The sequence below is a fragment of the Gavia stellata genome, chromosome 28 (assembly GCF_030936135.1).
Source record: "Gavia stellata isolate bGavSte3 chromosome 28, bGavSte3.hap2, whole genome shotgun sequence".
Classification (NCBI taxonomy): Eukaryota; Metazoa; Chordata; class Aves; order Gaviiformes; family Gaviidae; genus Gavia; species Gavia stellata.
The window spans coordinates 7720885-7746970 of NC_082621.1; the positions used below are offsets into that span (position 1 = coordinate 7720885).

At 46.2% G+C, this 26086-nt stretch overlaps 2 protein-coding genes across 2 annotated transcripts in view; both read left to right on the top strand.

Annotated features, from left to right (window-relative positions):
* LOC104259541 (T cell receptor alpha chain MC.7.G5-like) overlaps positions 1–26086 on the top strand; it is a gene marked incomplete at its 5' end in the record, with an annotated part of 298870 nt that overhangs the window by 211556 nt on the left and 61228 nt on the right. The gene's annotated exons all lie outside the window — the stretch shown is intronic.
* LOC132319506 (Ig heavy chain Mem5-like) lies at positions 1057–24403 on the top strand. The gene is made up of 8 exons (XM_059830466.1): positions 1057–1114; positions 1554–1855; positions 8555–8562; positions 17058–17116; positions 22288–22572; positions 23205–23267; positions 23611–23727; positions 24382–24403. The coding sequence occupies exons 1-7, from the start codon at positions 1057–1059 to the stop codon at positions 23724–23726; spliced, it is 891 nt and encodes a 296-aa protein (XP_059686449.1). The 3' UTR covers position 23727; positions 24382–24403.

A 26086-nucleotide genomic window follows, 5' to 3' on the forward strand; every position in this document is an offset into this window, starting at 1 on the left:
AAAATCTTCCACCTGTTCTGATGCTGGGAACCCCATGCTGATGCAGCATCAGGTCAGCCACCACTCACAGCACATTGCAGGGCACATCGCACCGATCCACCACCCTGGTGAGGTTTGCTACTATTGTAGTCTTCAGAGACTGTGCGGAAATCTCTTAGAAGTACAGTGTTGGAGAGGGGAAGCATGTTGCTTCATTTGAAAAGAAAGCCAAAGCTGTTCCAATGACATCATTGCTGCTGCCAGGTGGTTGATGACTCCAGGCTTTTCCATTATGATTAGCTGGCTAAGTTCCTCCTTGATGTGGGTTAACCCTGGCAGGAAGGTAAGGCCCACAAGCTGCTCAGTCACTAGCTCCTCAGCAGGATGGGGCTGAGAATCAGAAGGGCGAAAGCGAGAAAACCAGTGGGTTGATATAAAGACATTTTAATAGGTAAAGCAAAGCTGCATGCGCAAGCCAAGCAAAAGAAGGAATTAATTTACTATTTCCTGTCGTTTGGCCGGTGTTCAGGCCTTTCCAAGAAAGTAGAGCTTCATCACACGTTATGGTCACTGGGGAGGACAAACGCCATAAATCTCCACACCTCCCCTCTGCCATCGTCTTTACCCCAGCTTTTATTGCTGATCATGATGCCATATAGTATGGAATATCCCTTCGGTGAGTTCGGGTCAGCTGTCATGGCAGTGTCCCCTTCCAGCTTCTTGCCCACCCCCACCCTCCTCGCTTCCTGAAGCCAGAAAGGCCCCAGCTGCGGCTGGCCAAGGCGCCGGAGCCGCGCTGGGAGCCGAAGGACAGGAGCCTTCATCCGTCGGGGCGACGGGCTCCTCCTCTGCCACCGCCCGTGCCTCGCGTCCCTCCCCGCACCCGCCCTTCTCCTCCCCCGAAGAGGCTGCGGTCCCGGGGGGCTGGGCTGGGCCAGGACGGAGCGGGCAGAGGCGTCGGCGCTGCCCCAGCGAGGGGCCGAGGCGGCGGGGCGGGCAGGAGCGGGCCCGAGCGCGGCTCCGCTCGGCTCCTGTGCGGCCCTTCGGCCCCGGCCGGCCCCGGCGCGGCAGGGCATGATGGCGCCCGGGCTGGGGCCGTGGCTCCTGGCCTTGTCCTTGGCCGCGGGGCCGGCAGGTGAGAGCCGGGCGGGGAGGGCAGCGAGCCCGGGGCTGGGCCCAGGGCTGGGGCTGCCCTCGGGCGGCCCTGCCCGTCGCGGGGCCCCGGGGCTGCGGCTACTGCCGCGCCGGGCGCGCTGTCGCCTGGCGCTCGCCTTCCTTAGCGGGGAAGCGGGGAGCGGGTGGCGTGGGCGGGTGGGGGAAGAAGGAGGGAGACGGACAGGGAGTGTGACAGGGAGAGAGGAGGGCGTCTTTCGGGCAGCGGCCGGAGTGCCGGCAGCAGGCGCGGCTCAGCCCCGGGGAGGGCAGGCGGGGCATTGCCCCGGGCGCGGGGCTTTGCCGGGAGAGAGGGGGGTGGCGGCTGTCGCTGTGGCGGGGCGGGGGGCGCCGGGGCGGCGGGGGAACGTCCTCGGGCCGTGGGCGCGCCCTGCCCGGCTGCCTGCGCTCTCCGTCCGCAGGGGTGTGGGCGCAGGTGAGGCTGGAGGAGACCGGCGGAGGGCTGCGAGCGCCCGGAAACACTGTGCTCCTCTCCTGCCACGGATCCGGCTTCGTCTTCGGGAGTTACAACGTTCTGTGGTACCGTCAGGCCCCTGGTTTCAGTGCCGAGTGGGTGTCCTACATCAACTACTGGGGTAATACAAAGAAGTACGAGGCAGCGGTGCAGGGTCGAGCCACGGTGTCCCGGGACAATTCCCGGTCCGAGTCATCTCTGTCCCTGCGTGACCTGCAGCCCCGGGACTCTGCCCGCTGCTTCTGCACCGTTGGCACAGGGACAGGAAATCCACCTGAGCTTTAACAGAAACCTCCTGTCAGGGTCCAGGCTCTGGGCCTCGGAGCTGGAAAGAAGACCATTCCCACATTATTCAGTGCTGTTCGCAGAGAGTTGTGTAGTTACAGCATACAGTTTTCAAATGTTTGATTCTTACAGAGATGTTTGAATTGGTTCTGTCCCCTTCTGCTCTATTCCTTCGGCTTGCCTTCTTCCCATGTTTCATGTCAATTCCCTCTCCTCTCACACTCCCAAACCTGTTCACCTTTGGAAACAAGTTTTGCTGTTTCCTTCAGTTCCCACAAGGACAGCTACCCAGTGGTGGCTCACCTGGGGAGTTGTGTGAATAGCCCTGCTCTGGTTTTGGGCATGGCTCAGGTGACTCAGTGGAGTTTTGCTCCCTGGGGGGCAAGCAGAGTAAATGCGGGAGGTACACAGGGTCATTTGGGAGCTGACTGGAGAAAGGGGAAATCTGTGTTTCTCTCCCAGCTCCAAAACTATAATGGGAGCAAGAGCTAGTGAGCATGTGTGTTTGCATCTGCTGGATCCCGGAGATCACAAGTGGAAGCCCAGGGAAGTTGTGAAGTAGTTGAAGCGATTGCTTGAGCTGTTCCTGCCTGTTCGTTCTTGTCTCCTGGGGTTGCAGGTGCCCTTTCTCAGGTGCAGACAGAGCTTTTGGCCCACGGTAGGAAAGGTCTCAGAGTCCTTCACGCTTACCTGCCATATCTCTGGTGTACCCATCATGACAGCAGCAACGCTTGGGACGGGATCCGTCAGAGTCCTGGCAGAGAGCTGCAGCGTATAGTTTTGCAGTATCTTTTCACGGGACTCCAGCACATTGCTTCATCCTTCCAGACCTGTGTCACCAGCTCTGCAGAGCCTTCCAGGAACCCGCCTTTCCCCAGAAGTGCTGTTGGCATCAGCTGCAGACACGGCCACCTATTTCTGCAGTCCCAGAGAGCTGGAAAAGGGCATAGTGCTTGAAACACAGGCAGGGCCAGGGCAGAACTGGAAGGAGGGGTTTTAAATCTAGCCAGGTCTGTTGTAGTTGGTTGCGAGAAGGCTTCTCGGGACTAGTCTGGGCTGGCTTTCCCTGAAAGGGGCAGAAAGGTTCTGCAGAAGCAGCAGCAGCAGAGTATCTCACAAGCGCACACAAACCCCATGACCATGCTGACCACCTTCTTTTGTTCTCCTCAGTCTCTCCCACAGGCACAAAGCAACAGACAAAGAAGGTTATTTAAAAAGCAGCACAATAAGCATTGAAGGACTACAATTTGAACATGGAAACCCACAGGTGAATTGAGTTTTGAAACCTCATGTTGTTCAGGGAGCCCCAGAGTAGTGGAAAAGCAGGAGCTGAGCTGCAGAGGGTCTTTTCCCGTGTAGATGATGTGTTGGCTCCATGTGCATATATGGTCATGTTTGTACACTGAGGGCTAAATGGAATTTTTCTGGCAGGACCCCAACAAGGAGGATACGGAGGGTGCCCTGGGCCAGGCAGCCAGCCCTCCATGAGTTTGGTGGCTGTAGGGAGCCCAGCATGTCCTATTATGCTGGGGAAGCCCCAAGTGGCCCAGGGCACCATACACCACCTTGGCCTTGCATCCCCCTGGTTCTTTTCCCAGGACCAAGCCTCCAGTTTCAGCGGGCTCCTCTACCCTCTGCAACTCCCCTTCCCACTCCTGTCCTGGATCCCCTCCCCAAGGGGCCATGTTGGAGGACCCATGAAAAGAGAGGGGAGGGGAAGGCTTCAGACAGTCTGTTGAGTCAGCAATTTTCTCCAAAATGATGGTACCAGTCAAGACACATTGTCAGGGCTCAGGAGGTGTCCCATCCTGTGGCTGCAATGGTCCTAGCGAGAGCACTGGGTTCCTGCTGAGTAGGATGGGCACAGAGAAGGGAGTGTCCCTGCTCTGCTGAGCAGCCCCAACAGCCTGGTCCCTGCTGAGTCCTGTGCACATGAGTTTTAGGGGATGAGCTGGAGTGTTTGAGCCTGCACATCTGCCCCAGACCTTCAGCACCAAGGACAACCCAGGTCTCACTTGCCCAGGGCCCTGTAGGGCCTTTGCTGCTTGGATGGTCTGGGAGGCCCTTGCCAAGGAAGAAGCAGGTGGAGAAGTGTCAGCAGGAGGGAGTGAGTGGAGGAATAGGGTGCTGGGCCAGAGCAGAGGGAGCAGGGTGGGGAGCACATATGCCTAGGGGTGCCCTGTCCAAGTGGAGCTGGGCTCAGAGGGATCCTATCTGGGAGGATCAGCTCAGCAGCATCAAGGGACATGGAGCTACTGGGAGGACAATCTGCCACCCCCAGGGCCAGCTCTGAAGTGCCAGCAGCACCCTGCTGTCCTTCTTCAGAGGAAGGTCATGGTGGCCCTGCAGCAACACATCACCTTTTGCCCAACAGAGGTTTTCCTGCCAAAGGAGCACTCTGGTATTGCACCTGCAGGGTGAGAGACACGCGGGAGTGCACCAACAGCTTCAACTTCTTCTGCTTCTCCAGCCCTCGCCTCTCACCTTCATAGTTGTCATAGATGGAGGGAGTGACTAGGAGGGACTAGGACTGACTGGAGTGACAGAGGCACAGACAGGGAAGATGTGGGCAGAGCTGTTCTGCAGGCAGAGAGAAGCTGGAGGGAGGTGAGACAGAGCGGGCCTGGCCATGTGGACTGCCGTGTGTGTGGGGTTATTGCCCATCCTAGGTAAGTGAAAGGAAGGGCTGATGCCCCCCAGGATCTGAGCATGCCCCTGTGCTCTGCACAGCTCTGTGGAGCTGTGCTGACTGCTTGCAGCCTGACCTGCCCCCAAGCTCTACCTCTCGAACCATCCCTGTAGTGCATGGTAGGAACAGCTCTGCAGAGCTGTTCCCCCTGCATAGGGAAGCCTTTGGGTAAGATTTGAATCGAGTGGTTTGGGTTTTGGTTATACCGAGTGCTTTCCTGGGAAACTTAGAAATCTCTAGAGTTGGTTTATAACTTAACGCGTTTGTAGCCAGGCTATATTACTCATATTCTAGGTATGTGCACATGGTTTGCGGGCAGTAGTGCTATCACCAGCAATCCAAAAAAACTTGTGCATCTGTTGCTTCAATAAATTGCACTATTCGTTAATCTAGCCATGAGAGTTCTCATTGACGCGACCAAATTCCTTAAGTGTGGCCGTGCTAGTTCATGGAATGCGACTAGACTGAAGGTGTATGGTGTTACAAGTGCATCTGTAATCATGAGAGTTCAATGTATATATTGAACAAGACCAGACTTGTAACACAGAGAATTGGGCATCACTCAGAATCTAAGCTCAGCCGCCCCCAGCCCCTCTGATATCTGAGGACAAGCCAGAACGCAAGGGGCTTTAATTTCTGCCAAATTACTTTGCCCTTTAATGCCACACCATCTACAAGAAAGGCCCAGAAGAGGACCAAGGAAACTCCAGGCCCATTAGTCTTACTGCAGTCCCTGGCAAAGTAATGGAACTAGTCCTCCTAGAAACTACTATGCCCTCTACGTCAAGAAATGGATAGATTGGAAGAGCTGTCTCTGAAGCATAGCCATGAGCACACTGAAAGCTTACAGGTAAGAATTAGAGACTGAGGCAACAAAGGGAACCTTATGGTTGGTGTTTATTACAGGCTGCCCGATCCAGGGGAGCCTATTGACAAAGCTTTCTTGCTCCAGCTACAGAAGGCATCGCGCTCGCAGGCTGTCATCCTGCTGGAGGACTTCAACCACCCTGACGTCTGCTGGAAAAGTAGCATGGCAAGCTGTAGGCAATCCAGGAGACTCCTGGAGTGCATGGGGGATAACTTCTTAAGCCAGGTAATAGACAGCCCTACCAGAGGGGATGCGATACTGGACCTGATGGTCACCAGTGCAAACGAGCTAATCAGTGACATCAAGATTGGAGGCAGCCTGGGCTACAGTGATCATGCACTGGTGGAGTCCTGAGGGATATGGAACGGACAAAGAGTAAAGTCAGGACCCTGAATTGTAGGAAAGCAAACTTCCAGCTGTTCAAGGGGTTACTCAATAAGACCCCCTGGGAAACTGCCCTCAGGGACAAGGGAGGAGAACAGAGCTGGCAGATCTTTAAGGATGCTTTCCACAGAGCTCAAGAGCTGTCAGTCCCCCTTTGTAAGAAATCAGGAAAGGAAGGCAAGAGACCGGCATGGACGAGTCAAAATCTCCTGGTCACACTAAAGGGCAAGAAGGAAATGCACAGGCAGTGGTATCCTGGGAAGAGTATAGGGATGTTGCCCGGTTGTGTAGGGATGGAGTCAGGAAGGCCAAGGTGAGGCTGGAGCTGAACGTGGCAAGGGACACAAAGAATAATTAGAAGGGCTTCTAGAGATGTGTCAGCCAGAAAAGGAAGGTCAAAGAAAGTGTACCCCCCGATGAACTTGCCTGGCAAACTGGTTAACAACAGACGAGAAGGCTGAGGTACTCAACAACTTTTTTGCCTCGGTCTTAACTGGCAACCTCTCTTCCCACACTTCTCGAGTGGATGGACGTCAAGACAGGGACTGAGGGAGCGGTGTCACATTGGAATAGGTGAAACATTGGAATAGGCTGCCCAGGGAGGTGGTAGTCACCCTCCCTGGAGGTATTCAAGGAGCGTGTGGATGTGGCATTGTGGGATGTAGCTTGATGGACATGGTGCTGTGTGGTGTTGGGTGGGTTGTGGCTTGTTATTGTTGTTGTGTGGCGTGGGTTTTGTGGTTTTTTTGTGGTTTTTTTTTTTTTGGTGGGTTTTTTGGTGTTTTTTTGTTTTTTTGGGGTTTTTTTGGTTTTTTTCCAGGTTGGACTCGATGATCTTACAGGTCTTTTCCAACCGTACTGATTCTGTGATTCTGTGATTCTGTGATTCCCCCTGTAAGAGAAGATCAGTTTCGAGACCACCTGAGGAACCTAAACATATATAAGTCTATGGGATCTCATGAGACGCATCCCAGAGTCCTGAGGAAATTGGCTGATGTAGTTGCCAAGCCACTGCCCATGATGTTTGAAAAGTCACAGCAGTCAAGTGAAGTCCCTGGTGACTGGAAAAAGGGAAACATTGCACTCATTTTTAAAAAGGGTAGAGAGGAGGACTCTGGGAACTATCGACCTGTCAGCCTCACCTCTGTGCCTGGGAAGATCATAGAACAGATCCTCCTAGAAGGTGTATGTTCAGGCACATGGAGGACAAGGAGGTGATTCGGGACAGCCAGCATGGCTTCACCAAGGGCAAGTCTTGCCTGACCTTCTGTGATGGAGTGACTATATCAGTGGACAAGGGAAGGGCTATGGATGTCATCTATCTGAACTTCCGTAAGGCCCGGTCCCCCACAACGTCCTTCTCTCTAAATTGGAGAGAGGTGGATTTGATGGATTGACTGTTCATTGGATGAGGAATTGATTGGACGGTTGCATCCAGAGTGTGGTGGTCAATGGCTCTCTGTCCGGATGGAGATCGGTGACAAGTGGTGTCCCTCAGGGGTCCATATTGGGACCAGTACTGTTTAATATCTACATCAATGACATAGACAATGGGATTGAGTGCACCCTCAGCAAGTTTGCAGATGACACTAAGCTGAGTGGTGCAGTTGACACCCCTGAGGGATGGGATGCCATACAGAGGGACCTGGACAAGTTCGAGAAGTGGGCCCATGTGAACCTCATGAGGTTCAACAAGGCCAAATGCAAGGTCCTGCAGCTGGGTTGGGGCAACCCCTGGTATCAATACAGGCTGGGGGATGAAGGGATTGAGAGCAGCCCTGTGGAGAAGGACTTGGGGATACCCGTGGATGAAAAGCTGGACATGAGCCAGCAATGTGTGCTTGTAGCCCAGAAAGCCAACTGTATCCTGGGCTGCATAAAAAGAAGTGTGGCCAGCAGGCCAAGGGAGGTGATTTTGCTCCTCTACTCTGCTCTCCTGAGACCCCACCTGGAGTACTACATCCAGCTCTGGAGTCCTCAGTACAGGAAAGACATGGACCTGTTGGAGTGGGTCCAGAGGAGGGCCACAAAAATGATCAGAGGGATGGAACACCTCGCCTATGAGGAAAGGCTGAGAGTCGTGGGATTGTTCAGCCTGGAAAAGCGAAGGCTCCAGGGAGACCTTATTGCGGTCTTTCAATTCTTAAAGGGGGCTTATAAGAAAGATGGGGACAAACTTTTTAGTAGGGCCTGTAGAAATAGGACAAGAGGTAATGGTTGTAACTAAAAGAGGGTAGATTCAGACTAGGTATAAGGAAGAAATTTTTTACGATGAAGGTGGTGAAACACTGGGACAGGTTGCCCAGAGAGGTTGTAGATGCCCCGTCCCTGGAAACATTCAAGGTCAGGTTGGATGGGGTTCTGGGCATCCTGATCTATTTGAAGACGTCCCTGCTTATTGCAGAGGGGGTTGGACCAGATGACCTTTAAAGGTCCCTTTCAACCCAAACTATTCTATGATTCTATGATTCTATGATTCTGTAATTCTATGATTCTATACTATTACCCAAATGAAAGAAGTGATTGGGAAAAGCTAGCACGGATTTACCAAAGTCATATCATGCCAGATTAACCTGATCACTCTACAACAAAACAACATTTTCTGTCAACATGAGGGCAGAAGCAGTGCATGTTGTTTACCTGGACTTCAGCAAAGTGTTTGACACTATTTCCCACAGCCTTCTCCTGGACAAACTGGCAAGATGGACGGGTGGTCTGTGAGATGGGTGGGTAATTGGCTAATAGGCTGCATGCCCTCAGTGCGTGGTGATCAGTCGTTTTAGTCAGACTGGCAGCCTGTCACAAGTGGAATTCCCTGAGGATTGATACTGGGCCTCACGCTGTTCCACATATTCATAAATGATCTGGATGGTGAGCTTGAAAGCACCTTCACCGAGTTCTGTGATGACACTAAACTGGGTGGTGAGATGGACACATCAGAAGGGAGGGCCATCCTACAGAACACCCTGGACAGGCTGGAAGAGTGGGCTAGCAAGAACAGTATGAAGCTTCACAAAGACAAGTGCAAAGTCCTGCACCTGGGATGAAATAACCAAAGAGCCCAGTACAGGCTAGGAACTGTGTGGCTGGGGAGCAGCCTTGCTGAAGGGGACCTGGGGGTCCTGGTGGACAATAAGCTGAAAATGAGTCAGCAGTGTACTGCTACAGCAGCAAAGGCAAGCCAGATCCTGGGCTGCATCTCTAGGGGCATTACTGGCAGAGATAGAGATGTGATCACCCCACTCTACTCAGCTCTTGTCAGGCCACACTTGGAGTAATGTGTCCAGTTCTGGTCCCCACAACTCACGTCAGACATGGACAGACTGGAGAGGGTCCAAAGAAGGGCCACAAAGATGATCAAAGGGCTGGAGAACCTGCCTTATGAGGAAAGACTAAAGGAGTTAGGTCTTTTCTCCCTGGAGAAGAGAAGGCTTAGGGGGAACCTCATCACAGTATTCCAGTACTTAAATGGCATCTGTACAGAGGACAGAGGCTCTCCCTTCAGAGGGAGCCACATGGAGAAGACAAGGGGCAACAGGTCCAAGTTGCACTGGGAGAGATTCACCTTGATATAAGAAAGAAACTTTTTACTGTGAGAAGACTCATTTGCTGGAACAACCTCCCCAGGGGTGTGGTAGAGTCCCCATCACTGGAGGTTTCGAAGATGCAAATGGATAGTGTGTGAGGTAAGCTCTTTCCTACAAAAGATGGGACCAGATGATCTTTCAAGGTCCCTTCCAGCCAGGGCTGTTCTATGATTCTATGTTTTTATTCTGGGAACTTCAGAGGCTGTAAGGTGAAGTGCAGGTTAGTGCACATTGCCTGGGTTCCTCTCCAACATGACCCAGTTTTTCCTCCGTGGCCTGGCTGCAGAGCTATGGGATCATAGAGGTGTGGTGGGGTAGCTTCCAGAAGTAGATGAACGGGTTAGATGAATGGACAGTGGGGTGGATTGAAAACTGGCTGATAGATAGAGCTCAGAGGGTTGTGATTAGTGGCACAGAGCCTAGTTGGAGGTCTGTAACAAGTGGTGTTCCCCAGGGGTCAGGACTGGGTCCAGTCCTGTTCAATGTATTCATCAATGGCCTGGATGAAGGGATGGAGTGTGCCTCCAGCAAGTTTGCTGATGACACAAAACTGGGAGGAGTGGCTGACAGACCGGAAGGCTGCGCTGCCATTGAGTGGGACCTGGACAGGCTGGAGAGTTGGGCAGAAAGGAGCCTTATGAAATTCAACAAAGGCAAGAGTAGGGTACCGCACCTGGGGAGGAATAACCCCATGCATCAGTACAGGTTAGGGGCTGACCTGCTGGAAAGCAGCTCTGTGGAAAGGGACCTGGGAGTCGTGGTGGACAACAGGATGACCACGAGCCAGCAATGTGCCTTTGTGGCCAAGAAGGCCGATGGCATCCTGGGGTGCATCAAGAAGAGTGTGGCAGGCAGGTCGAGGGAGGTTATCCTCCTCCTCTACTCTGCCTGCTGAGGCTGCATCTGGGGTATGCTGTCCAGTCCTGGGCTCCCCGGTTCAAGAGGGACAGGGAACTGCTGGAGAGGGTACAGCAAAGGGCTACAAAGATGATTAGGGGACTAGAACATCTTTCTTATGCGGAAAGGCTGAGGGGCTTGGGTCTTTTTAGTCTGGAGAAGAGAAGACTGAGGGGTGAACTTATTAATGCTTACAAATACTGAAGGGGTGGGTGCTAGGAGGCTGGGGCCAGTCTTTTTTCAGTGGTGCCCAGTGACAGGACAAGAAGTAACGGGCACAAACTTGGTCATAGGAAGTCCCATCTAAACATGAGTTGGAACTTCTTTACTTTGAGGGTGGTAGAGCACTGGAACAAGCTGCCCAGAGAGGTTGTGGAGTCTCCTTCTCTGGAGATATTCAAAACTCGCCTGGATGCATTTCTGTGCAATCTGCTCTAGATGAACCTGCTCTGTCTTGGGGGTTGGACTAGATGATCTCCAGAGGTCCCTTCCAACCCTTATCATTCTGTGATTCTGTGATTGTATCTGAGAAGAGAGTGGCACTGCCAAGATGATTTTTCACAGGATAAGATGAAAAATTTCTTCTCTGCACTCCTAGCTTTGGCTCCATGTGAATAAACACACATGTTCTTATTCTGAGGACAGACCATTCATTTCTTTCTTTGTAAGTGTAGATTTTCATGGAAGTGCATTTGCATATGTCGTCACGTGCAAATGCATCCGTATGCTTGTGTGCAGGCACACATTGCCCTAGGTGTCCTATATAAGAGCTACAGATACATGGGAGGTCAGTTATCCCCAAACTTTGCCCTGATTACCACATTTGGGTCTCTGGAAGAATTGCTGCCGTGGATTAATCTAAGAGCCATTCAACACAGCAGACTGCCTGTCATGCCAATGTCAGCTGTCTTGCAAAGGCTATAAATACAAAGCAAATGCTACTTTATTTCTTCTGTTTCCACCTTCGCTTCTTGTAGGTGTCAGCAGCTCAGGGACTTCCCCAAACAGATATTATAGATCTCTGTTTAAATCACTGCTCTTAGCTGTCCTCTCCATAGTGAAGTCTGTGACTTAGTGTTTGGTCTTGAATATCTAGTTTCCTAAGATCACCTATAGTGTATCCAGGGAATCCATGAGTAGTAACATTTCTGTATTGGAAGAAAGGTTGAATAGGACGGTTCTGTCCACACAAGAATGTAATGCCCACTGCATCCTTTAAGAGAAGAGTCGCCTTCTTGATAGATGTATCCCAGAGCCAGCTCTCCTTGCCAATAAAAGGCATGGACATAGCCTTTTATAAATGTGTGATGAAATCAGGTGAATGTGCTGGGAGCTAGGCTCAGAGGGATCTGTTCCCAAGAAAAGGAAATTGTGTTAAAATGCAAATGGAGATTTTTGGAGGGTCAGGAAGAATTATGCTGGAAAGGCCAGGATAGTTTCTTCTGGAAAGAAGCAGGGTAGACCTTTCAGCAAGGGCTGAAGGAATTCAAACAACCATGCATGCACAAACCACCTGCTAGTTCCCCTCCAAAACGTATCTTCATCCTCCTAGGGCACTTTCCTAGAGGAAAGGGGGACTCGCTCTCTTCTCATTTCCTCTGAAGCAGAACTCAAGGAGAGCTCTTCAGTATCACCTCGTGAAACACAGATAGCCTAAACAGTCTCTCTAACATGTCACTGGCAGTATTGGACCGCCTCCTGCAATTTTTTGGAGGGGATGCACCAGGACAGAGAAGAAAAAACAAAGGCAGAACTCAGCTTTTAAACCAAACAAATCTAAGCGTGTGGCTTGGGGGAGGCTGTGAAGGCAGGTGTGTTTCTGTGGCCACCCAAATGGGAAAAGGCTGTTTAACTGCAACTGAGATCTCAGTGACAAACAGGGTGCGGTCTCACTGCTCTGGGAAGATTTGGCAGGAAGCAAAGGGTATTGGAGAGGCACCCGTATGTACCCTGGCCTGTCGCAGGAGGTATTTAGTCCTTGTTCTCTTTGTCCTGCCAACAGTTCTAGAGACTGAAAGTATCACACTAGCCAACTCAACACTTTTCCTGGAGGAGTGAGGCAATAAGGAGGAGAAAACAATTTGACACAATACAGGCAACAGCAGATGGTCATGCGCGTGTTAACAATGGAAAATATAGCAGCACTGGTATTAAAAACAGTGATTAAAACGAGAAGTACACTTTTGTACTTGATAACAACAACAATGCAAATAAATGTATTGAGTAATACAGCATGGAACCATGCAGATTTGTGAACAGGATGAAATAATGCTGTTTCCTTTTGTGTCTTAGAACTGCATTTGAGGATTCAGAAACTGCTCCACAATTCCAGGTAACCATTAATCAAAATCATTAAAGTAAGATCAAAATAAAATTAAAAGCCAACTTTAGTCAACCATAACTAGATGTTCACCACCTTCAAACTCAGCTAAAGGCACATCTAAATAAATCAAAAGTCCAAAGCATAGCCAACTCACTGGTCAAATAATCTAGTTCACAAGATCAAAGAAACTGAGAAAAAAAAAATGGTGCATGTAATCAGGAAAAAACTCCCAAGACCCTTCAAGACCCTTATAAAAATGGCATTCAAACCAGAAATATTAAAAATCAAAGACCTGAGTAAATAAGCAACTTTAGCACATCAAGGCACACAGAGTTGATTAATGCACCGTCAGCTAAACCAAAATAACTTTTGAACAGTTCATAAACATGGACTGATGTTCTATTTGGCATGAAAATCGGCCTTGAGAACATAAATACTTCAAGGGCCAGAAAGAGTTAGGAAATGTAGGATGAAACTACATTGAAAATTAATAAGACTGGGGCAGCTGGTCCCCAGATATTCTTTAAAATATTTCACCCTAACTCTCTTGATATATGTCAAAAGACAAACCAGTAGTCGGGTCCTTTAAGTGAGAACAGCTCTAACAACTCAAAAGGAACAATATTCCTTTTTGACAGGTATGGGCAATATTTTAGTGAGAGATTAATTCTACCCTATCTGCCAAAAAAAGCAATGCTGATAATGTTATTTTTAGTGTATAGTAACCTCTCTGGAACAGTATTAGATTGTTCAGAAGTAGAACAGTGTAGAGGAAGAGGACAATAAAATCCAGCTCTTCAAAGAACATGAAAGAGGAAACATCACCTGGCACTGAAAAAAGCAAAATGTTTTTGTAGAACTGTCTACCACTGTGTGGGATACGTACCACAGCGATTGAAGAAGAGTGAACCCCTACACACAAACTGTCTCACTCACTGACTTCTCCTTAAGGTGGAAACATGGTGCCCTACATGGTCTCTTTTTCCTCAGACAGCTGTATGCACATACACAAATTTGATTCCCAGAATGACTCAGACAGCAGAAGGACCTTTCTGTGCAAGGCCAGTTTCCCCAACATTCAGTATCAGCTCTTGGATCTTGCAAGCATGTCATTTTAGACATCTGATCATCAGCTCAAGTTGAGCAAGTTGGGGATTAACCTACTGTATTTAGATGTTTCCATTTAAGCTTAACATCAAGTTCTTTTCTTTGTCTCAGAGCACAGAGAGGGTAAGATCTGTTCACACTTTTTTGGTAAGAACAAAGATCCTTTTAACTTCATATCCAACAGCGGCCAGAAGCAGATGCATGAAGAACAAGAACAGGAAACTAGAAAGGATACTTTCCACTAGTAATCTCTCAGCTAGTAGACATCAGAACAAGGACTTGGAATCACAAATGGTTCCTTTGTATTTACCATTTATGGGTTTATGCAGGAGCCGCTTGTTCATCATTTTGGCCTTCTGCCACCTTTGCTTGACTTACTGCTTTGTCAAGATGAACCATTCTTGAACTTGAAGGAGGGAATCTCTGAAAATCAAGAAGCTCTCCTAGACCTCCCTCTGTCCATCACCATAACCCATGAGATTCTTCCAAGCAGATCCCAGAAGAGTCCAAATTCTGTTCTCCTAAAGTCCAGGGCTCCGGTCCTGCTTTTTGCATTGCTCTTTCCTCTCTGGATCCTAAGCTTAAACACTGCATGATCACTGCAGCCAAGGCTGCCCCTGACCTTCACATCCACCACCAATTCTTCCTCATTTGCAAGTAGGAGGTCCAGCTCATTAGTCACTTGTGTCAGGAAGTTTTCATCAGTACACTCCAGAAAACTGCTGGCTTGCTTGTGCCCTGCTGTGATGTCCCACCAACAGACATTTGACACGGTTCAAGTACCCCATGAGGACCAAGGCCAGCGAACGTGAGGCTTCTTCCAACTGTCTGAAGAAGACCTTGTCTACTTCTTCCTGATCAGGTGATCTGTAGTAGTCACCCACCACAGTGTCACCCATGCTGATCTGCCCTCTAATCCTGACCCACACGCTATCAGATGGCTCATCATACAACCCAAAGCAGAGCTCCATGCATTCCAGCTGTTCTCTCACAGACTGGGCAATTGCTCCTCCTCACCTTCCCAGCCTGTCTTTCCTAAGCAGCCTGGCTCCATCCACTACAGTACTTCTGGAAGCTACCCCACCGCACCTCCAAGAGTTAAAACTGGGTCATGTTGGAGAGGAACCCAGGCAATGTGCACTAACCTGCACTTCACCATGCATTTCAGTTCTTGGGTCATGTGAGCTATCCCACTACATCTCTATGTTGTCAATGAGATCATAGCCCTGCAACTACTAGCAGAGCTCTGATTTCTCTTGTTTTTTCCCCATATTCCCTGCATATGTGCACAGGCACTTTAAGAAGCATGCAGTCATGCTGATTTCCCAGAAACTATATGAGCGCTTTCTTTTTTCCCACAGATACTTCCTTATTTATGTAAACACACTGGAAGTGCACCCCTTTCAGCCCTTTATTTTTTATTATGAAGTCTGTCCTGTTCGTATCACTCCTCATACATTTTGTACGAACCCTTCCCACCACTTTCGCACTTGATTATTGATCATCCTCTTCCTCTCGTGTTGTTCCTAGTTTAAAGCTCTTCTTATCAGGTTGGCCAGCCTCTTGGCAAAGATGTTTTTGTCCCACTTAGTCAAGTGGGTCTTCCAAGCAGTCCTCAATCCTCGAAAAGGGTCCCATGGTCATAGAAACCAAGTCCCTTTTGCCAATGCCAGCTGCGCACCAGCAGGATCTGTCCACTCCTCCTTCTCACTGCCCTCCCCCTCACCAGCAGGATCAAAGAGAAACCCACCTGGGCCCACATGCCCTTGACCATCACCCCCAGAGTCTTCTTGCTGCTTACCAGGACTCCCCTGGCAGTATCATTAATACTCACATGGAAGAGCAAGCAGAGGGTAGTAGTCTGTAGGTGTAATAAATTTTGCGAGTCTTTTAACAATGCCCCCAATCCAAGTCCTTGGCAAGGAGTAAACCTCCTCAGATGACAGGTCCAGCTGTCAGAGGGGGCTTCTGTTCCCTGCCGCAGGGAGCCTTCTGTTACCAACACTCACCACTTGTTCTGGTGTTCCTGTGTGGCTCATGGTCAATGGGGTCAGACACCTCATTTGACAGAGCTTGCTATGACAGCACTGAATCTATTCTGGAGCTGCAGATCTTCAGGTGAATTAACAGCCTTCCTCTTGGTGTCAGAAGTCAGAAGCTCCCAGCTTTTGTCATCACGGGAATCTCCATTTCCCATCTGGATGGGCACAGACTCCACCTGCCTCTCCTTTGTCAGAAAAGAGAGGAGGGGGCTCTTGAAGCTGCAGAGTATCAGAGATTGAGTCCACCTCTTGCCATCAAGGTCCAGATAGTGCTAATGATGCAGAAATTGATCATCATGAAGGATTTGATCCATCTGCAACAACTCCTTTACTCTTTAATAGCCACTTCCATGTGCCTCTAGGCACTTCCAGTGCCTCTACCTAACAAAGAACAATCATTTTGTTTACTTTCTCATCTTACCTAAAACAGCATAAAGACTTCCTAAGGCACCAAATGACCCCCAGACACCAACTCTACGAACCCAGATCACGCACATTCCTCCCACTCCTGAGCATTGAAACCAAATTCAAGGTGAAAAGGTAGACAGTTTCCTGCAGCACAGAACAATTTTCATAAATGTTTTGAAATAGCACTAAAAGTACTGATTTTTTTTTTCTTGCTTTCTATCCAGCTTAACTCCGTGAGACTTTCCGGAAGTGTCATGTATTCCCAAAGACTTACAATTCAACTGTTTTGGTCTTATTTTAGACCATTCTTTGAAAGCCACGTCATGTTTCTTCATGTGGTATGTTGGGACAGAAACCACTTGAGAAGTCATGTGATTGCCTGTATAATCCAAAATTCTGTGCAGTGAGAAGGAAGAGACAGTTTTTGTAATGGAATATATCACTGTGTTTGGGGACTGGAGTACCACAATGATATAAACAACATAGGGCCCTGTACAAAAACCCAAAGATGGAAAAAAGGCAATATATTTTGGGGAAGAAAGGAGATGGGCGACTGAAATGATTAAGGAGACAAATGCAACATTCTTTTCATATTTCTATTTATGCTGGAAATATAGAACTCACAGGGTATCTAAAAGATGGAAGAGAGGGAGAACTTGTATTCAATCAAGCTGTTTGAAATCATTGAACTATTCAATTACTATTTTTTCCTTTCCAGTTTTGGAAGAAAATGTGGCTCTGGGTACCCTGATGGGATTGCATACATGAATAATTAGGACAAATATCTGGCTTTTCATCTCCTGTTTTTACGACACTTTTGAATATCATGAGGAAAGAGTTCTTTATTGGACGAAGTATTAGCAGTGTGAGGACAGAAAAGCTTATATTTGGAAGTGGGACCACTCTCACAGTTGAACCCAGTAAGTGTCATTATTTTATTTCTAAAAATTATGTTAAAATTAAGGTGGGGGAGGGCAAAGGAATCTAATGGTTTGGGTTCACTGTAAGAATTTTCTGCTGCAATAATCCCTAGAGTGCACTCTCTCCAGCTGGAGTTTCAAGCTGAATCCTCAGGTTGTATCTGCTTAGGAAGGCTTTAGAGGAACAACAGGGCTACCTCTGTATATCAGAATTACATCATGATCCCCAAATACCTGGTGTTCACTACTTAAATTTAACATGTTATAATTTATTCCCAGACTGGAGAGCACTCTGGCCCAAATTTACTGTGAAGTGTCCTCCCCTCCAGTGGGTTCCACTGCCTCAATTTGAGCAGGAATGCATAGCTCAGTGAAAGCTGACAGTAGAGGGAAGTTTTGAGACAGATCTTTAGCTCTCTGTTACGAGAAGGTAGTTTTTGACACTGGCACCACACTCATAGTGTCACCAGGTAAGTAATTCCACTGGCATGGAGACAGAGGAGGAAGGAGGTTAAATATCCTTGGGCTTAAACTTTCACAGCTGCCTCCTATCCAAGACTACTTAGAATGAATGAAAATTGGCTACTAAGTTGCCTGGGCTTTGAAAATGCAGATGTGGTGAGCAGGGATTATAACAAGCCTTACTTCTTTCTACCTTGATTTGGAATTTCATGATGTACAAAAAAGGTGGATGTCACCCCAAGCGTTTCTGTGGGGCTGTGAATGTTAGGGCAGCAGGGGAGTTTGTTAGGTTGATCTTTGTTATCCTAAACATCCAGGTGCATACCGTAAGCCTTGTTACAAAGCTTTCAGAGATCTCCATGTCTTTAAAGTGCTGCAGAGATGTCCCATGCAATTGTACATACCGAAACCATCCTGCTCTCGTTCCAGGAGGGCATGGGGCTACTTTGGGTGCTGCCTAATCTGTCCAGGTCTGCAGGATACGGGAATAAATGTCTGTTCTGGAACAATTTAAGTTCACTCCCAATTCCAAAGGGATGAAGGAATACAAAGTTATCATTCTGAGGAAAGATCTGTTCTTTCCAACCAGCAAATCCTCAGTTGTAAATGTAGGACCAGAAGACACTGCCAGATTCTATTATTTTAACGTCAGTCAACATTGATTTAAAGATGGTATTTGTCAAAAAAAAAAAAAAAGAGGTAAAATATCTCATAGAAAATACTAGAATTTGGCAAGAAAAAGCAACCAACAAAACACAAGTCTAAGAGCTGGCAGGTGGAAGAGTGAGCAATGGTATTGCCATTTCAGCTATTTACAGAAATGCTGATATGATACTCTTGTTTCTCACATAAAGTGTCTTATGTTTTTTTTAAAAAGTTTAGCATGTTGGTTCTTCTGCTGACAAGAAAAGATTTTTTTCTAATCATCTGAAGGTAGGATGTGCCTCATTGACTGCAACAAGATATTCTTGGTTTAAGCAAACTTTTACAGTACATCATTACTCAAATTTCTAAAACATCTTCACTGAGTTTCCCACAATTTGAGTTAGAGAACAATTCATTTGACAAAAGAAAAGTGTTAGCCTTGTCTTCTCCTCAACCCTGAAATGCTTTAAATAATTCTTTCACTGTTTTTTGTGCCTATCTAGCCTCTCTGACATCCTGATGCAGAATTACATGAAACTTCAGCTGAGTGAGGTTTCCATGCTCTTCAATGATTTCTCTTTTTCTAGCTAAAGATAGGATGACATTTTCCAAAGATGCACAGAGACTTTAGGATTATGTTTGACAGTAAAAGATAATAGGCCTTAAGCATCTAAGTCACTCGGTGTCTGTTGAAATACCTAAGAAGCTGAAGCCAAAATTTCCATAATTTGCGCAATCTTTTGTTGCTAAATTTGGATTTCTTTGGAGATACTCATAGTCATTTTAAGAACAGACATACTTTATCATCTGATTCTTTTGAGAATCCCCAAACACAAAATGACATCGAAAACATGCATTGGTAGTCACTATAGCATATTCAAGGCGTATTCTCCTCTTGAGGGACAGATGAGGTTTTTGTTTTGATTTGGTTTTGTTTATTCCAGATAGAACTTTCATTAAGAAAGCTAAGGCCCATAACATTACTGAATATATAGCTCTTCCCATGAGTTTGAAAGATTAGAAGGAAAAAAGAGTACAACTTTTTGTGCTAATAAAATGCTACTGCCAGAATGTAATATAAAAACCCCTCCTCAAAGCAAGCAGTGGTAGGAATTCATGGCTGTATTTTCAGGTAATGCAAAATAGTGGGACTCAGTTGAGGCTTCTGGGGTCTGATAAAGAAATAATTCTGCTTTATTAACTACAATTGCACAGTGTACATTTGTTCTTGCTGAGGTTTTTACCCAGTGAGTTATGCCAGAGAAGCAGCTTGCTAGTATACTGGCTGTTTGGAAATACTGGAGATCCGAAAACATGAAAAGCCTCTAAAGATCTTCTCAGGTAACAAAGAGTGCACAGGACTAACAGGATCTGGCAAAACCATGTTACAGCACCTGGAAAGGAAATGTATGTAGGAGGAATAGCAAAATGAGCCTTTTTTAGATTTACCCATTTTAACTGTGTGTGACTGCTGCTCTTGTCTTTGGGAAGGGGACTCAACTGACCGTGGAGCCTAGTAGGTATTCTTTATGCATTAACCTTTTCTGAGTTGTTACTGCTTGGATTTTCACTTTTTTTCCTCATCTTCCTCTTAAAATTCAGGCAGCCACTCCCCCATGCTTTAAAGTCACTAATTAGACTTTAGGCTTTCTTTTCCATGCATAACCTTTTGGTACGCAATTAGGCAATTTAAGTATAAAAACCCCCATGCTGATCACGCTTCTTGGGAGTTGCCAGAGAATTTGGGCTCCACGAGGGTGAGTCCTGGCTGCTATCATGCTGAATTCCTTTGGGACCTAACATCTGTCCACTTATTGAGGCACCGTAATAAGCTTTTCGTAGTCATTGTTAGGTTTCAAAGCTGTGCTTGGGCAGTCTGAAGGGAACTGAAGTTCCTGTGGAGATTGACATTTAAGTTCCTAAGAAATTCTATTCTGTCAGTTAGAAAGACAGCACTGAGGGGAGAGAAGGATAATATACAAAAGCATTAAATGGAATCTTATGTAACATTTCTGTACTAATTTAATCTTACTAAACAGTTCAGAGTTTGAGTTAAACTGTATAGGTCAAGTGAAGTCAATGAACGTTTGACTCCTGTTTGGTATCCGTTTGCTGTAGGTATTGACAGGCACGGAGTTGTGCCTGTTTTATGAGTAGAGCCAACCCATGAAGTCATGTTAGAGTACTGTTTGGCTTTCACCTCAGTTCCTCAGTTTTGGGGTGAGGGTGGTGGGGGAAAGAGAGTACAATCAGAGCCCCTTGAACATATCTTGAAAAAATACCCTGTGATGAACAAAATGTTAGACCTGAGTGGCCTCTTGACCAGACTGCAAGGCAGATGCTGTGCACAATTCGAGGCCTAATGCACCTCTCTTTACCAAAGTGACCCATCAGGATGCTCCTGTCAAATTGGACATGTAAATTTTTGATATGTCTCATAGCCTTTCCTAAGCTGAGCCCTTTTTGGCAAGGAAGCATACTAGACGATTCCCTTCAGTTTCATGTTTTTATTATAATTTATGTTGCTAATCTTCCACATTGGTATGTGGAATCACCCTAGTTTCTCCACCTATGACCTGAGGGCAAAATACTTTATTTTTAAAAAAATCATGATATCATAGTGATTGTTGGCTACTAAATTATTTTGAGACCAACCATTTCCTGAAAAGACATCCCCTTCTAGTTTAAGCAATCTTACTTCATTACTTGTATGTCTTATAAGAAATTCTCAGAGAAGGCTGCTGCTATATAGTTGAAATTCAGGCTTTTGCAGTTGTCAAGCCTTTGTCATTCACGTATGTTGCTTGGAATTATTTCAAAACAGAAAAAATACATCTGAAAATTTCAGAGTAACTCTTCTGAAAAATGCGTGAGAGAGCAAGGATACCAAATCCTGTGAAAACTTGTCAGCATCTTGTAGGTTCTTTCCAAATTCCAGTTCTGGGGCACGTTTTTCATGCCTTGATGTTTGTTGGTATCTTGACCCTAAAGAACTACCACTGAAGGTTAATACACTGATCTAAGGAAGATTGTAAGATTTGTCCATGGACATCAAGTTCATAGGCCTCGGGGTGTTCCTCCGTTCAAATCAGTTTATTATACAAATTCTGCGTTATACTTCCGACTGCCCCTGGAGCTGTGGGACTAACAATATGGCACAGTACATGGATGAAAAAGGTCACACTTTTTGGAACTGGCACAAGAATTTTTGTTGAACCCAGTACCAATCCTATTCTCTTTTCATTGTCTCCAGACTGCGTTGGAATGTCTTACACCATGTGCAATGTCTAGCGGGGAAAACCTCCCCCACAATTGAAAGTTCTTGACCTTATCAGAAACTCCTGGAGAAGAGGAGATATGCAATTCACAGACTTCTGGTTGCTTCTCTCTTACTTTCCCATCTTAGAGACAAAAATCCTTCCTGCATCTGAGCATTTGTTATTGAAAAGATCAACCCTGTCCCCGACTCCAACAGCAGTACTTCATTTCTGCAAGTAATGTCATTTGTTGGAGTAACCTTGCACAACAGTGAAGCAACAAACTGACTTCTCTTTGCCCCACCACTCCTGCTATGGTTGGACCTTTTCGCCACATCAGAAGGAGATCTGGGGGAGGGGAGGGAGAGTAAAGGAAAAACAATTGTTCCCTCATGTCTCATGAATATGCAAGACAGCCCTTGATAGAAGTGTTATTTTTAGGAATTAAATTGTTGAGAAAACAGAATTTTTTGACTCTTGGAGTGGCATGCATAGAAGTTCTCTTCTCATTTGCAGGTCCCTTACTTATAAAATAAAGAATTCACATATACGCACAAGCTTGGGCAAAAGGAAGCTTAAAATCCTGTGGAGTTAAAGCTCCTATAAAAAACCTGCTCTCATACAGCCTTTCTGTCTTTGATCTGATCTTTTGGAATCCGCCGCAAGAAATAAAGACAAGGCAGTTACTCATTGATAATGCTAGGAATTAGTCTCAGCTGGAGTATATATGAACTTTAGGTGACTTAGCACTCAGGCAAGCTTGCAATAAAATCAAATCATGCCCAAACAATGTTTTTTTTTTTACAGACATTCAAACCAGTTCTGTCCCAGAAGTCATTGTGATGAAATCAAAGAAACTGGAAGAAGGTGGCAGCATTGGGACAGCAGCTTGTTTGGCAAGGAATTTCTCCACAAAGAGCATCAGCTTGGAGATGTCCTCTAATGAAGTCATATATGAACAGAGTGCATCCATTTTGACATCAAAGGGGTTGTATGATACTATTAAGGCAGTCAGTGTGACAAAAGGCACAGAGGTGACCTGCACGGCCAAATTCGATGGCAGGACTATTAAAGCCAACACAACATTGACAGGTACAATTTTGTGGTACAGCTGCAACGTGTTTATGGTGGCAGTGTCTTCCAGTACTTGCTATTTCTCCTGCTAAGGGTACTTGCTATTTCTCCTGCTCCTAGGTAAGCAGCAGAAATGGGGGAAACATCTGGTACGTAAGCAGGTAGAGCTGAAAGATATTTAAAAGCATCTAAAATAAATGATCTTAACTGTTCAACAACTTGGAGTTACTCTTTTTGGGGTAAAAAAGAGACACAATCTTTTTTTTAAATGTACATTTACTTATCAGTAAATACTTTACCACATAGCAGCAAATCTCCTAGAGCACAGCCTGAAATAGCCTTTCTAAAAACAACAAAAAGTTAAAGTGATGGTGTGGGTTTTTTTCCCCTAAACCACTCTGAGGAATTGTTTTTGTCATGATGAAGCTCATTCAAATAGCAAAACCAGAAGAACTCAGGAATGCTTTCGTTTCGTGCAACTGCATGGAGAAATTTTCTCCTCAAGTTAATGTTAGAATGAGCGACCACTCCTCTGAGCCTCGGACTGTACTGCCCACACGTTCCTACGGGTAGGGTTATATGAATGTTTTTATTAATCCTTTTTAAAATTTGGACATAGTTTGTAATGCTTTTTCTTTATCATGCTACAGAAAAGGAGGCTGAAGAACCAGTTACAGGGAAGGTTTGCAACACCACAGACACCTCTGCACAAGGTTAGTTACCTAAATAGATTGTGAAGTTACATTACTATATTAGGGATAAATGCATGGAAATGTATTTTCCCAGGGGTAGAGGAATCAGAATACAACATATTCATGAAACACAACCTGCTTTTTCTAGGTAGCTAGTTTAGTAACAGACAAGCAACAGGAAGCAAAATCCAACCTAGACAGACATCCTCCTCCCCTGTTGTTGCCATGTTTCTCTATCATCTTTTCCTTTGCTGCTGCTTCTTTCCCTGAAACTATTACCTGTGGTTTTTTCTGCTTTCTGCCAATATCACAATATCTGAATCTAGACCATGAGCTCTCCCATTTTTTCTCTCTCACTAAGCAGATACCAAAGTGGAGAAAGCGAACATGCTGTCTATGACTGTGTTGGGTTTGAGAGTCCTGCTGGCAAAAAGTATTGCCTTCAATACACTCATGAGTATCAAACTGTTTCTTTTCTGAGGTAAGGAAGCACATAGCTTGATCTGTAGAAATACTGGAAGCACATGCCAGGAATGACTGCTTGTCTTTGTGTACTTCTCTAACCTCACAAGGAATGATACCTGTTCAGTTGCTCCTGTTTCTGTTATATAACTCTTGTAGGTTTCTGGGGAAAAAAGCAAACAAAAAAACCCCACCACCACACCCCCCCAAAAAAACCCAAACCAAACCACAGCAAAAAACCAACCAGCACCACCCCCCCACCCTCCTCCCCCAAACCACAACGAAAACAGTCCCTTTCTGCATCCAAAGCTCTGTTCTTGGTGGCTGGTCCCCAGATTTTCTTTGCAGCAAACTTGTTTTACCAGAGCTACTTAGGTGTTGCCAGAAGTACCTGAGAGATATCTCATTGACTATTTCAAGTGACAGAGCACAAAGCCTGGAGAAAAATCAAGACAAATAAGGAGTCAAAACAAGGCTCCCAAAACATGAACATGTGAAGTAGTGGGAGGAAAGAGAGGAGGGGGGAGGATTTTTAAATGAAGGTATCCGAAGAGGCACAGAAGATAGTCCAGCCTAAGTTTTGTGAGTCTACCTGTCTCGATCTGACAGATCAAACAGTGACACACAGGCCCAATTGCATTAAATGTAGTTGAAACACACTTTGCTCTTCCAGGCAGTGGGGATGGAAGGCAACAGCAATCTGAAGAACAGCAGGAGAGAGCGTGTACCAGCAGCACAACGGGTGGAACAGCCAGTGTCAAATCTGCTGACAATAACCATCCAGAACACAACACAGCACCTTCCCCTTAAGGTTCCCCTTCCCATTTTATACTGTTGAATCCTGCCTAGCTAGTTTATGTAGTAAGAGTTGTAACTGCTTTTGCCATTTCTTTTTTCCTGTGAACTGAGGAGAGCATGTTTCCCCTCATCCCCCTGCTAAGTAGAAATTGATCTCCCCACTCTTCTAGCCTTTGCACAGAAGCATCCAACCTGCTTCAGTAGTTCTTGAAAATCCAAACCTCACTATAGATATATGACCCTTTTAAATCATCTGTTACTGGCATATTGCATTACTGTCCGTAGAACTGATGTATTACTGCTTAGAGAATTCAGGCACAGTAGATGCTCTTTATAGCTTTAATGTTTTTTAGATAGCTTTAATAACTATCATTTTCTAGTGTAGATGAGAAGACCTGTGTTGGATCTGAAGTGATTCACTTCAGCCAGATAATGTTCTACCATAAAAACATTTTTATTTGCATTTGCTTTATTGAACTTGTATTTCTTCTGCAAAGTGTATGGATGGCACCTGCATTTCAGGTTACTGTAATAGTGACCGAAATAAAGTTTTACTAAGCCAAAATGCTGTGGTTTGTTCTGCGCTCTTTCTTCTGAATTTGGGATGGAGATTGCTGAAATCCAAGTGTCCTAATGACCAGTGAGATTAGAAATACAGCTTTGATAACCTAGATTTCCTGTTGGCTGAATTTGTCTTGTCTAGACTTTGTACAGGGAAGTGGAGACTCTCTTTGGCACATTAAAAAGCTTCAGTAGGGCCATGAATTCTAGACTTAGAAGATTCAAATGAGGTCTGATCTTTCAGAGCACTTTGAAGAGACCTCAGCAAGATATTTTGGATCACACAAAAAAGAGACACGTGTCTAAGGAGAAATCCATTAAGAGACAGCTTGATATGAACATGAGGAAGGAAAACACACATACCAGAAGAGAAGAAAACATGCTGGTTTTTTCCACTCATTGATACTAGGACGAGGCCAACAGGAAATAATGTACGGTGGTTTGATGGAGTGATAGTTTCCATAACAACTTGGTTATTAGTCAAAAAGACCCCAACGCACTTATTCCCCAACTCATCTTTCTCTCACAAGCAAGAAGCAGGATGCTGTGGTCAACATTTATGACTAAGTTACACCATGCAAGATTAACTCCCCCTTGCTTTGAAAAACAAGTTAACCACATCCTGAAGGGTAAATAAGGTTTTTCACATACTGATGAGTTACTGCTGGCTTCAAGACAGCCTCCACAGAGTGCATAGTAAGGTCTGTTTAACAAAGCTTTGTCAGGTTAGTCCCTCAGACCCTGCAGACACCTAGAGGAAGACCCTCACCCTATGCGGAAGATAAGTGAAATTTGCATGGCAAATCCAAAAACAGTAAAATGCTTTTTTAGTGCATTCTACGGCCATAATGTAAATCAGGGGGAGCTGTTCACTAGTATTTTTATCCTGATTTTCTGATGATGCCCTCAACCTTTTTGTCTTGCACTCCACGCCTTTTCCCAATCTCTCAGGCAAGACTGAGACTGGGAGTACCATTTCTGTGTTTCCATGCAGATCAAGGAACGCCGTTTTCCTGAGC

Coding starts and splice junctions, on each gene's coding strand:
- LOC132319506 (XM_059830466.1), top strand. CDS start 1,057: ATGGCGCCCGGGCTGGGGCCGTGGCTCCTGGCCTTGTCCTTGGCCGCG. Junction 22,573..23,204: donor AGCCAACACAACATTGACAG/GTACAATTTTGT, acceptor ATCATGCTACAG/AAAAGGAGGCTGAAGAACCA. Junction 23,268..23,610: donor CACAGACACCTCTGCACAAG/GTTAGTTACCTA, acceptor CTCACTAAGCAG/ATACCAAAGTGGAGAAAGCG.